This window comes from Erpetoichthys calabaricus, chromosome 4 (genome assembly GCF_900747795.2).
Source record: "Erpetoichthys calabaricus chromosome 4, fErpCal1.3, whole genome shotgun sequence".
Lineage (NCBI taxonomy): Eukaryota > Metazoa > Chordata > Cladistia > Polypteriformes > Polypteridae > Erpetoichthys > Erpetoichthys calabaricus.
This window is the reverse complement of record NC_041397.2, coordinates 90121500-90135094: the sequence shown is the minus strand read 5'-3', so window position 1 is coordinate 90135094 and position 13595 is coordinate 90121500. Positions and strand designations below refer to the sequence as shown.

Sequence of the window (13595 nt, the reverse complement as noted above, 5' to 3'; positions counted from 1 at the left end):
GGATAATCTAACATGCACATCCGTTATCTTCCTAGTAATGATGAAGTCTTTAAACTACTAAAAAACTAAAACCCACACTAGTCCCTTTTCTCAGTCTTCCTTAAATTCCTTCCTTTCTTCCGTGGATGGACTGACTACCTGGACTGCTGGTGAATCCGTTCCACACAGGACAGAGAGAGCGAGGGAAGAAACAATGAAAAGTGCCCAAGATAAATATCAGATGAACATAAGTGAATGCTTGTAAATGATGTACTTTTTCATTATTTTCTAAATTTTCTACTGATTGTCCTTCAATAAACACGGTTCTAGTTAGCTCACCAGGCCCTTCTTTCCCATTTCCTGCTTTTACATTCACAGATATTAAAAGCTTACCATTGCCTGTAATTATATTATAACCTTTGAGGGGGACCTGTAAAAAGTATTTGATACAGTTAACATTAAAGACAATAGAATAAAAATTTGAAAAAATGTTAAAGAACAATCAAAGACCAACCAATGGGTGTGTGGCCTATTAATAAGTTAAACACATATTTTGAAAATAATTATGTATTTAGATATAGGATATGTAGAGTGTAATCAAATAATTCAACTTTTTATCATAAAGCTTAGATCATTAAGGAAGACTTGGTTTTTTAAAAATAATATATTTTTTTTCCTTTTAATTAACAGTTGAGTCCATATTGCATTAGGTTTACTCAGTAAAACATTTTATATCACAGCATCTGTTAGGTCATGAAAAAATAAGAAATGTTTTCATTGCCACATACAGCTAATATTTGCTTAAAGAAACCTAAGGCATTAAGGGGATGAATGTTTACACCAGCCAGAACATAAGCTGACAATGAGCAAGAAGAGTAAAAGTCATACAAAAATGCTATTTTTTCTTTACAGTTAAGTGTTTTGTACTTTTGTGCAGTTGTATTTGGGGCTACCAATAGCCTATGCCACACACCCATTTCCCTTCATATTTCTTGTTTCATTCTCTCTCTCACTCTCTCTTTGTCGAAAAACTTAGACCTCTCCTCTCTTCTCAACTGTCAATGGTCATTCACCTCACTCACCTCCCAACCCTGGATACACTGTTTAACTTTGTTCTGGTACATTAGAGAAAAGCCAAGCAAAACAACACCCTAGTACTTCTGGTACATTATAATTTAGTGTTATTAATAGATGCCGAGTAGTCCATTAATATTGTCCTTGCATTGCTACCATTTTGACGAAATTGTCTTCCATGACCTTGGAAAGGGAGCTTCAGATAAATGTTTCATCACAAATGATTGACCAAGCACTGGATATTGGTCTTCATTCCTGTAAGCTGTAGAATGCCTAAGGCAGTCTTGGCTTGCCAGCTGCCTTTTCCTAATCACCATCAATAAGATGTTTTATTTTCTCTGGAATCTTTTGCAGAATAGAATTTCATTTTTTATTCTTTTCCCTTGCCAGCTGCCCTTAATTTAATATATTCATTACTTACCATATGGCTATATTACTAATGTTGAAATGTTTTGAAGGCCTAATTAAAAATTATTACAGATATATATGTATCTATCCATATTTAACTGTATACACTGCTGGATTTTTATGTATTTTATATCAAGTTATATTTCATTTTGTTTCTAAGCATTTCTAGGTGCCATGAAGGAAGGACCAATGGATTGGATTCTTGCCCGGCCAGGAGGCCATAATAGATGGACTGGGCAAATGGGCATACTGGGAGCAGAAAGAAAGTCTGCTGCATCACTTATTTGAGTCAGAGTTGGGAGGCAGCAGGGAACACTCTAGAGGAAGTGGAGAATTTGTATTGCTGTATTGTGGCTGGTGTTCTTGTAAAGAAGGTGTTGAAGGGGAATAAAAACATTTCATTCGAGCCAGAATTGTGCTTGGGCATTATTGTGTCTGTGGTTTGGGGCTCAGTGGATCCCCCTTGTGGTTACACATTATATATGTAAAAGTGTATAACACTCTAAGTTTATAAATAGTAATGTACCACTCTCTGGGCTTATAAATGGTAATGTATAATAATACAAACTGATTAAACTTTAGTTAGTGGTGTGGTTTGAAAAAGACTTAAGGTCCAATTCAAGTTGATTATGACCTGTCTACGTCAGTTTTCACAGCCAGTTATGTGTTTGTGAGTAGGAAATAGCACAGTGTATGACTTAATCTCTCCATCTTGATGTAAACAACATCTACAGATAGAATAATATAATCATATGAAAAGTGCTACCTTTGCAGAGCAACTATAAGCTCAACAGATTTGTAAATGACAAGCTGCAAGCCTATCTGTGTCAAAATTTGTTAAATGAGCCGCCCATTCACTCATCCACCATTATTTCAGTTAAACACATTTTCAAAAGAATATATCACATGGATAAACAAAACAAGAAAACATGTTTTTACCTATGGGCTGGTATTTTGCGATTCCCAGCAATAAGTAATACGTCACAAAGCTGTTGTTGCTTTAAGTAATTCTCCATTTTTTGAAATGTCTGTTCTGCATGATGGGCTGCCTGATAAAACTCTTCTGTACAGCTGGCATCCATATCACTCTGGGGTGTTGGAGGACGACTGGTCCCAGATAATCTGAAAGGCAAAACAGCAGCAGTGCTTTAAATTTAATGTCACTTATTTTAATTGGCGCACCAGACTATGAACTGCTTTTCCAATAAAGTAATAATAACCAAAAAAAGTAAAATCAAAAGAACATGTTTTGCATCGGTCCCAGGGGATAACAATGTCATTTTAGAATAGCAGATACTACAGTATATTAAAAAAATAACAAGACACTTGAATCTGCCACCATGATAAGTTTTTAATTTTGCTCATATGGACTGCTTTGAGCTATATTTTATTCTGTTTACATATCTTTGCAAATCTGAATCTACAAATATAAACTGTCCATAATTCAACAGTAATATTAATAGATAAATTTCTGTCTTTGTTTGGAACTAGTACTGGAGGAAGGAGAAGAACTTTTCTTGTACTATTTACAAACTGGACTTTTTCAAATATACCTTTTTCCTTTTTTTGTGCTGAAATAGAATGTTAAGCTAAAATAAATGTTATGTTACTTGGATACAGAATATTAAATTTAATTCTTTTGTATTTGCTTAAGAATTGCCTGAATGGTTGGTTAGTTCAAGTTTTAAGCTTTGCAGTATTATAAATCTAAGGTACTGCTTGGCTATGTATGTTTTTACTGCTATCTGTAATGCTGAACTGTATTATATGGTTTCATAAGCTGTGTCTAAGTTATACTGTACAAGCATTCTGCATTTTTGGTTCCCATTTATGATGTCAGGAGTACGAGCTAAGGCACCTGATTTTGAAAACATGATTTCAGTTTTACAAACCTTGGATAATGGCAAAGGGCTTTATAAGGTTAGTAAAAGAGCTGATCGATAAATAGGAAGAAAAGAAAAGAGACAAAATCAGACAGAGATACATCAGACAAAGAGATACCAATTCATTTGGATATTGGAGAAAGTAATTCATGTATCAATTTGATTGTTGAATCTAAAAGCTGACCAGGATAACATTTTCTTTTGACGTTGCTGGTAATTTTTCAGTAAGCTTTTTCAGAGTATACACAGTATATCCAGACTTGTCTATGTTTTCTTCTACTACTATAATACTACTTTGCTTTACATTTTTTTGCTTTGCTTGTTATATCTAGAGTTATTTAAGTAATAAAGTAAATACTGGGCTTCCAGTGTGAGGAGTAGGCCGCTATCTTTCACACAGAACTTAGTAAGAGTGAACCTCAGAGTAATTGTTGGTAAGTGGTTTTAAGTAATTGTGTCTAGGTTATTCTTGGAATCAAGATGTGGCAGCCTTAGGTCTATGTTATATTCAGGGATATAGTGAAGGGGTATCAGCCGTTATTTGTCTAGGTTGTTCTTGGGGCTAAGGTAGCCTTAGGTATAGAATATACCCTGGGACACCTGTGTGTTGTTCATGCTGTAGCTAGTGAGTCCCAATGTGTGGAATCGAACAGTGACAGGCTGTGCAAGAATTACTCTTAATCAGTGCTTGTAAGGATAGAGTCTATGTGTGTGCCTTTTTGTTTGTGTATTAGGGCGTAAGAATAGCCAATCCAAAAATGAAGTTGTTTCATCATGAAGCCAAATGTTTTTCACTTGTTTGTTATATGTTTGAATAATACACCTCAGCATATTTAACATAGTTCACTTATTCTAAATTAAATCTACTTGTTTACCTTTGCACTGCACCTACAGTTTCTTTCTTTAAATATGTATTCAAAAAGCTTAGCCTATCCAGGCAAAAAATGGAATTGCATACATATAGCAATGCTTTCTGGTTAAACATGTGCCTTTAAATGGCAAATGTTAAACTGTTAATCATTAATTCTTTTATTTATTGATTTTATAATTTAGTGAATTCCTACTGCTTTCTTATATTTTGGTTATTATATTTGGAAAGATTATACATTTGAAGTAATAATTCTCGTTTGCTAACATTTTCGAAATAAAAGCTACTCATAATGTATCTATTTGTTACTTACTGCAACATAACAGCACCAAAAATAAAAGCTTTCTTTGTTGTTAATATGCCTTGGAGCTTAGAGGCTACATACAGTATAATGCATCTATTAGTCACTCACCACTACAAAGGCATTGTGCTGCATAGCAGTAAGTGGTTAACTGATTTACTATAGGTAGGCCATAAAGCCCTAATTCTAAAGAGTTACCTATTTTTTATATGTCTGTGCTCACAGACATTAATTGAAAATGATCATATTTAAAATCATTTTATTTAAAATATAGTTTGTATATTTCAGAAACTAAAATCTGCATTTTATTATTGAATAACAAATGCCAAATGTTACTCTTCACAAGGATTATTTTTGTCTATTTTTCTGTACAGATTTAGACCATATATTTTACAGAAGGCTGTAAATAACATTATTACAAGATAATTAATTAAGCAGATTGCAGATTCTGGAGAACTGGTACAGTTTAATACAAGTGTCCGGTGGATTTTGGCCTTGAAGTTTGGGTTGAGGGAGTGTAGTGCCTGAAAAGACTAAGGGGGTATGAGCAGGGGTTGCTAGAAATTTGTTGAGAGGCAGTAGAATGTCTTGACACTGTAATGTAGTCCAAAAACACAAAACATATAATCAAAATGACAGGAATTCAAGTACCAAAAATGATTCCAAAAAGACTTTAGACACAATTATGGGTAACTGACTAAAGAAAAACAATAAACACAAAACAAAATTAGGGACCAGGGAAAACAAAAAGCAGAAAGTGGCACAAAAACGGGAGTGAACCCCAATTCCAATGCCTGCATTTAACAGGTGAGGTAGAAAACATGGTAACCAAGTGAAATGGGGACAGGAAGATGTGCTATTGGCAAGGAATGGCCCAAAAGTCAAAATGAAGAGATCAATAAAATAAAGTCATAAATCCAAAATATTAAGCTAAATTGTTGTCAATAATCAAGACCAACTAGAATCAAGAACAAGAAGCTAATTATGAAAGCACATGGGAATGTTGCAGAGCACTGACATTTATACTGCTGTGATGGTATATTTACATTTCACACATTTCAGGTTGTTCCACATGGCAATCAAGAGATTTGGAAATAAATTAACTCCTTCAAAATAAAATGTAATAAAAGGAAATTATTTAACTCCCACAAAACAAAAATATAAGTAAAAATATGTGGCAAAATCTAATTTAGCAACATGAGAAACCTCAAATAGGAAGTAAAACAAATAAAAAAAAATTAAATGAGCCAGAAAAAAAAATAAAGCAATACTAGATCTTAATGTTTCCTTTTCCTATTGTGTAGCCTTGAGTCTTATCCATCAGGCTTTCAAGAATGACGGTGCATGAAAAGATATCAACAAACAAAGAGCATGAATATCATTAGTACAGAGCCACGTGCAATTCTGTGGTCTATAACCTCATCAATGGATCAGATAATAAACTTAAGAATGACAAAAATCCAACATCTCTCAACTTCAAATTCCTTATTTTGATCAATTTGGACAGGATGAGACAGGAATACCATCCATCCATTATCCAACCCGCTATATCCTAACTACAGGGTCATGGGGGTTTGCTGCAGCCAATCCCAGCCAACACAAGGCGTAAGGCAGGAAACAAAACCCGGGCAGCGCACCAGCCCACCGCAGGGCGCACACACACACACACACACACACGCACGCACACACACACGCACACACACACACACACACCCACACACCAAGCACACACTAGGGACAATTTAGAATCGCCAATGCACCTAACCTGCATGTCTTTGGGCTGTGGGAGGAAACCGGAGTACCCGGAGGAAACCCACGCAGAGACGGGGAGAACATGCAAACTCGGGTCTCCTAACTGCGAGGCAGCAGCACTACCACTACACCACCGTGCCGCCGCCGACAGGAATACCCACCTATGATAAGGGTTGAAAAGCACAGGTTTAACACATAAAACATGAAAGATCTGGTAAGACACTGAACCAACCAACTTTTTTCCAAATCAGATATAACATTGAGCAAGTTTACAGGATGGAGCCCTTAGGTGTTTCATATACTCAGCCAAACTTCTGCCTGAACCCTGAACTCTGGGGCTTATTTACAATCATGATTTCAGAAGTGTCTGATATGTTTTGGTTTTCCTTAACGATCTTCCATACATGCTTAAGTCAACAAGGCACTCAGTCATGCTAGGGATCAAAGAAGAAACAGAAAGTAAATCAAGCAAAGGATGTTTAAACCCATGCAGGCACTCAAAACAGGACATTTCAATGGAAGAATGATGTAACATATTGCTGGAAAACTCTACCAAGAGCAAAATCTACTTCCATGTTGATCGTAAAGAATTAACAGTGCAGCATAGAAACTTTTCCAGGTTCAAACAGTCAGATGGCAAGTTATCTTACAGTCCATCTTAGAACAAAATAATGGTCAAAATCTGAATACTATATGTGTGTTGGGGAACAAGGCCAGAAATCACAGAGAAAGGGAAGCCCTTGCAATCAAACAGCGTTTGTAATGAAGATATCCTCCAAGATTCCATCCTGATAGATGGTGAGATGAAATACAGACGACTATGAAAGTGGTCAACTACCACCAAAATAGAGTTGCAACTCTAGGAAGAGGACAGATCATTTATGTCTTTCATAAATTATATCTGTTGGATGTCCTGGAGAAGTCCTTGAGGTGACATCAAATTTCACATACTTGAACATATAATCATTTATATCCACCCTTAATTTTACCACCAAAAATATTGTTTCAAATATTCTGGTGTTTCAGTAAACCTGAGATGCCTGAAAATACCAGAAGAATAATCCAAGTCTAAGACTTTCAACATAAAAGATTAACAGCACGGACTTTGTTTGGTATGGAGAGCTGTACTTGAGCAACCAAAACCCTCTCCACTAATGGGTTTGAATAGTCTACTATAGCAACAGCCAATAATTTCTGAGGAAGTAAAATACTCTTGGGTTCAACAGCTGCTTTGTTGAGATTGTACAGTATAATCTGGTAAGAACATCTGCTTTGAAAATCAAATCGACAAAAGGAGAAAGACCACCTGGCTTGTCTTGTGTTTAGACATTTTTGAGACACATTATGTTATTGTGGTTGTTGAAAAACATACATGGAAATGTATCCCTCTCCAACCAATGTTGCCCCTTTTCTGGAACTAATTTAGTAATCCAGTAATAATCTATTCTCTACATATTGATTCAGCTCTGTAGATGTTCATTTTCTGGAGAAATAAGCCCCAGATAGATTTTGTCATTGAAGAGATATTTTTGTGAAAGGACAGCACCAATGTTAACTCTGGATGTATCCGATGTATCCTGATGTCTTAACAGGTGCTAAGATGAACAGTGTTTTAATTAATCAATTGCTTCTTATATCTCTGCTGTACAGCAAAACCTCTTATGTGCCTGTTTGGTCAAAGGATGTAATTGTGGAGATCACTGTACTAAAATCTAAATAAATTGTCTGGGAAAAAACCTACAAATCATTCCACTTGTTTTAAGTTCTCTGAGTGTTTCTAACTTAAAATTGCAGCAACATCCATCTTAACTATTGACAAACCGTTTATTTCTTAATTATGCAGGACATTGCCCTTCAGGTCTGTAAGGAAAGTAAGGTCTGTGTGTTACAAAGGCCTTTGCATCTATTACCAAGTTGTACCTCACTTATTACGAATATAACATGCATAGTATGTTCTCAAACAACATATTTTAAAATGTGTAGTTTGAGGGGATTAGGAACTAAGAAGCTCTATATACTAGATATCATTTGAAAGGTGGTATGTTTCAGAGTAAGGATCAGTGTTTTTGAGCATTCCCCTTAGATGTTTCATACTGCCAGCTGATAGTAGATAGTATCTCTGTACTTGAATCTGGTGCTTCAGAGGGCAGTACTGATAAAATGTTTCTAAATTTCTAAACATTGATTAGAGGTTAAAAATTGGCCTTGCACATTTTTCCAGACAGGTTCACTATAATCACCCACGGAGTGGGGCGGAGTGGTGGCTCTGAGGCTAAGGATCTGCACTGGTATCCTGAAGGTTGCCAGTTCGAATCCTCGTCATTGCCAAAAGAGATCCTACTCTGCTGGGCCCTTGAGCAAGAACCCTTAACCTGTAATTGCTCCAGGGACACTGTACAATGGCTGACTCTGAACCCAAGGGGTATGCGAAAACTAACAAATTCCTAATACAAGAAATTGTATAAGGTGAAATAAAAAACAAAAACATTCCCTGCAATGAAATACACATGCACATAACATTCTATACTGGTTCTCAAGTTCAGTCCTGGGAGTTCCCTATGGTAGAAGGACTTCATCCAAGCCAATTTCTTTTCCTAATTGGTTTCCTGCCTTAATTAATCTTCCCAGTTTCTATGTTTTTTTGTATCAGTCCAGAAATGATTATATTATATTTTACTCAATGAAAAAAGAATTAATGTGTGTTAGATGGCCAAATACATTTTGTTATTATTTTGAATATGTTTTAGTGTTGTGTTTTTTAAGTTGCTAAACACTCATAAAGACACAAGATCATATGACTCTGAAACAGCTGCTCCCTTTTACTAATCTGTGTCGTTTCTTCTGAAGTTTGCTCCCCTTGTCATTCATTTTCAGTATTCTGACAAAATGACTAGAGGAAATTTAGAAGAAAATGACACTGCTAAGTATTTAAAGATAGTGAAAAATATATATTTCTCAGTTTCTTAAAAACTGAAATCTCATAATACTGCACTTTCCAAATGCAAAATAATTGAAGGAAAAAGGGTCAGTACATTAAACAATGAAATCAATAAAAGGTAAAAAGGATTTACTGATTGTAAAATTGGTTGGGACAAAAATATGAAGCCATGCCGCTGGTGTTGTAAACTAACTTATATGAAAGTACATGCTCCGCAGAAGCTGCACTGGCTCCCTCTCACGTACTCTGATACTCCAGAAGCCAGCATCTCTCCCTAACTCTGCTCTGCTGCTCTAAAGTTGCTACACTTGGTTGAACTTTCACAAAACTTTAAGAATCAGTGAGGCTCAAACACACAAATAGTAAGTGTTATGTATGAATTTATATAACATAATAATATATTAATATTTCCTGATTGTATTAATTCCATTTCATATGTGTTTGAAATTTGATTTCCTTGTATGATTAAGAATAACATTTAAATATTTGGCTATATTGAAACAGAGGAAATAAATCAAAGAGAAGTCTTCTAACTACACATTAACATAATGTTCTTAATATTTGAACTTAGCCTTGACCACTGTTGCAGCTGCTTAATAAATCATTTAAACTTTCTGTTAATTAAAGTCTTCTCATGAATGCACATTTGTAGTAAGTCATAGTAAACCACTTCTACACTCTGACCTTCCAGCCGTCCCTCTCTCTGAGAAAACCACATAATCACTAATTAACTTACACTTTGCTGCCTCGTATTAGAGTGAGGTAATTTTTTTCCTTTTTTTAGCTTTTCCCTCCCAGTTTTTTGAAGACATATTCTTTGTCTTTCCTGTCATCAGTGTCTCATGCTTCAATATTCTTTATTTGGCTTAGATGGTTAGGTTAGGGCAGTGGGCTACTTAAGTTTTCTCTTGATGTGTCTAATAGCTTGCAGCCTGACAACATGGCCCACATAGAGTGTGGCCTACCAGGAATTGCTCTTGTTAGTACTGATGACCAGTTCGTCCCTGATGTAGTAAAGGGTCACACTACCTAATGCCTTAGAATAATGCAGAGCAAATTAAAAATACATTTGAAAACAGTCCGGAAATATAAGTCATATTGTATTTTACGACAATTTAAAGAACAATTTAGGTGCAAGTATTTCTCAAAAGCTATGAATCATCCCATATCTTCAGTGTGAATTAAATTCTCAAAAAATGAAACACATTATTCTCTATACATTTATATAGCACGGTGGATGTTTTGTTCAGAATGATTATCTTTGGGACTGGTAAAGTGCAAGTGACGAAGGCAAAACGGATGCATCTAAGGCTGACCTCCCAAATATTTCCCTTCTAGCCAGAAAACTGCTGTTGGCCTTTTTTCTCTATAGTTTACATAAAGATATTGCAATATCCTAAATCCCTTAGGCAGCTGGGTATCAGATTTGACCTTTGAATAGTTAGGCCTTGGTTGTTACAGGGACATCTGCTCGAGTATTGTACTGGTAGTTTTCAAATGTAAGCAGTTGATGTTCCTTTTCTTAATTTTTAGTGATTGTTTAGAAGGTGAGACTAAAATTGAAAATTATTTGAAATTTATTGAAATATTAATATTTTGTATATTAACATTAACCTTCCATCTGTATAATTATCAAATTTATAAATATTAATACTCACTTGGAAAGTTAATACACTATACAGATATCTAATGTTGGTCTAGTAGCTGTAACAGTAGCAGAAAAAACAGAAGCTTTTTATTTCTATCACTGCGTTACTTTGTGCCCTGAACATATCACATAACCTTGTAGTTCCATATGTAAAATGTTGTACTGTTCCCTTATGACTCCAGAATCAGTTAAAATGTCAGCTATTCTCAAACACACTTAATTCAAGCCAGGGTCATGTGGCACATAAAATGAATATATAAAATATTTACTTATAGGACACAGACTGTGTGGAGTATGCACAGTTTCCCTGTGTCTGCATGGGTTTTCTTCACCAAGTACCCATGTGTCCATCTGCATGCCAAGGAAGCATGTGTTTGATTTGGACCTGCGTGAGTGTAGGTGAATGTGTGAGTGAGTGAGCACAGCCTTGTGCCTAGTGCTGCCAGGATAGTCTCTGTCCCCTGTGATCCCGAACTAGATTAAGCCAGTTTCAAAACGTTTATTCCTGTATCTGCATATAAAGAATCATTTTGCTATTTTTTGTTCTTTAACTTCTTCCAAAATCACAATAGTTCCTTCAGTTTCATTTCAGAGTTCTTCTGATATTTTGTTTTAATGTTTAGGGAGTATACAAAAATAACTTTATTTTTGTTTTTTGTTTTCTCTGTTTGTTCATTCATCTTAAAATTTAATTAACTTATGTTAATTCTAGAGAGTGCAATGCTATACATAAGATTATAAAAAGAATGTTAAAATGTGGTTTGTTCTCTATTAAACCTATGGAAATGAAACTCTTGATTGCATACCTAGTTGGATAACTTCACTTTTTATCCTAACTCTTAACAGAGATGTCTACTTGCTGGTTAGCATTGTTCCTCTGATTGAGCTTTAAAATATGTCTAGGGCAAATAAATTTAAACAGAATAGTCTTATATCAGGTAAGGGACGTGAGCATTAATTTTTTTTAATTGCATAACTTATGGCTATTTAACAGAGACAAAAATATCCTCCAAATGGTAATCACCTGTTGGCACCTGCTTTATACTCTGTCATGCATGTGCATCTGAGGATCTTCTTACGGGCTGTATTGAGGTATGTAATCTCCTGCTGAGATAAGACGGGGTGCTATTGCCAACATCGTCATCTCCTTCTTTCCCTGCAGTGCCGAGAAACTACCCAGTGAGAGCAACTGACTCTGCCCCTTCCAAGAGCGACCCAAACCTCCTGGACAAACTGTCCCTGACTTGCAGCTAGAAGCCAAATATCTTTTGACAGCCTTTTTGTAGCCCATACTCAAGTGCAAAGATGCCAAAGAATGTACCTTTTTGTTTTGTTAAAATATTAAACGGGCGACTCGGCTGGCACCCGTAATTTTTCTTCTGCCACCGTGTTATTCCAGCACCTGGCCACAACTGAAATATGATGATGCAGTAGGCTTTTAGACTTGACTGCTTTGCAGTTGTTTAAAGCTTACTAGGATTTCAAATTTTTTAAAATAAAATTCCATAATGGATAAAGGATACGTGTATCAATCAGTAGGATAGGATTTCTTTGTGGTTGCACATTTGAAGGGTACTTTTGTTTTGGCACTTAAGGGATTATACATTTCGAATTTTGATACCCTACACTTTTATAGAGTTTATATAAGATGACACCACAAACTAGGGAGTCATGGTGCTCCCTAGATGTTGAAGGTGATATATTGACTATTAATTATATTGCAAATGATTATTTCCTTGTATTGTGTCTTAAATCCAAAATAAAACCATTGTGGACTTCTGTCAACGGTCGCTATTTTTGTGAGTGCTGCACTGCATGAACCTCTATCAAGTTAATTTTATTCCATCTGATTCTTCCTGAGACATAACACAATCAGACCACTCCATTTTACATAAGCATCCTTAAAAGCATGCACCAATAACATGACTACCTGTGTTTAAAGCTGGCAGGGCTAATGTAATAAATGAATGCTACAGTACTAATAAAGAAAACACACACAAAGTATAAGTACATGAAATTACACCACCGGCAGACACCTGAAGGACATTGAACATATGCCAAACACATTTTAAACAGCAGATATAAAAATAGAGCTATACAAATTTAAGACATTATTGGTATAGGATTTCAAAACAGGGCATGTAGAAATAGTGGTAGACAATGTAAGTTATCTACAGCATGTACAGTATCTGAAAGTCTGCTTGTGAAAACATATGGTATGTTACTATAACAAACATGCATCAGCTGATAATTGTCTAAAAAGGAATCACCATCTAACAGATGTAATATTGCATTTCATGTAAGTTTCTATGGAATATAAATGGAAAGGGAATAAAATCTAGGATGTGTGTATTAGTGTAATTCTCATGATTTTCATAGACGTTAACAAGCAGTTTAATGTCCTACAGTCTGTACCTTCAAATGCTCTGTTATAGTTTGTTAACCCATCAAGCACTGATTACTGGCCCCTATCCTGTGTGTTAAGAAAAGAAATCTAAGTCTTATAACTATAAGAGCTGAATGTCTTCATAATCTGTTTAGTTCTGTAACAACAGGGTTGAAATAGTTTGGTTTTATTTTTGGACAAAATCGAAAAAACAGAACAACTTAAGAAATGCTAGAATTGAAAATGATCTCAAAGCTTTAATGATATCACAAGGAAACAATGAGCCTCTGTTTTCAATAATTTGAAATATAAGTCTTTATTACTTAGAAAATATGGAGTGTTTATCATCAAGTTTCAA

The 13595-nt window shown here is 35.3% G+C and overlaps 1 protein-coding gene across 2 annotated transcripts in view; it reads right to left on the bottom strand.

The window, feature by feature from the left end:
- The window catches only part of LOC114651109 (kelch-like protein 1), a 435523-nt gene that overhangs the window by 334565 nt on the left and 87363 nt on the right, over nt 1–13595 (bottom strand). For both annotated transcript variants that reach the window (XR_007934632.1, XM_028801068.2), the window contains exon 2: nt 2401–2583. Coding sequence is in view for 1 of the 2 variants with exons in the window: in XM_028801068.2 (XP_028656901.1) it covers nt 2401–2583 (183 nt within the window). In the remaining variant the exon portion in view is untranslated. The remainder of the gene's footprint in view (nt 1–2400; nt 2584–13595) is intronic.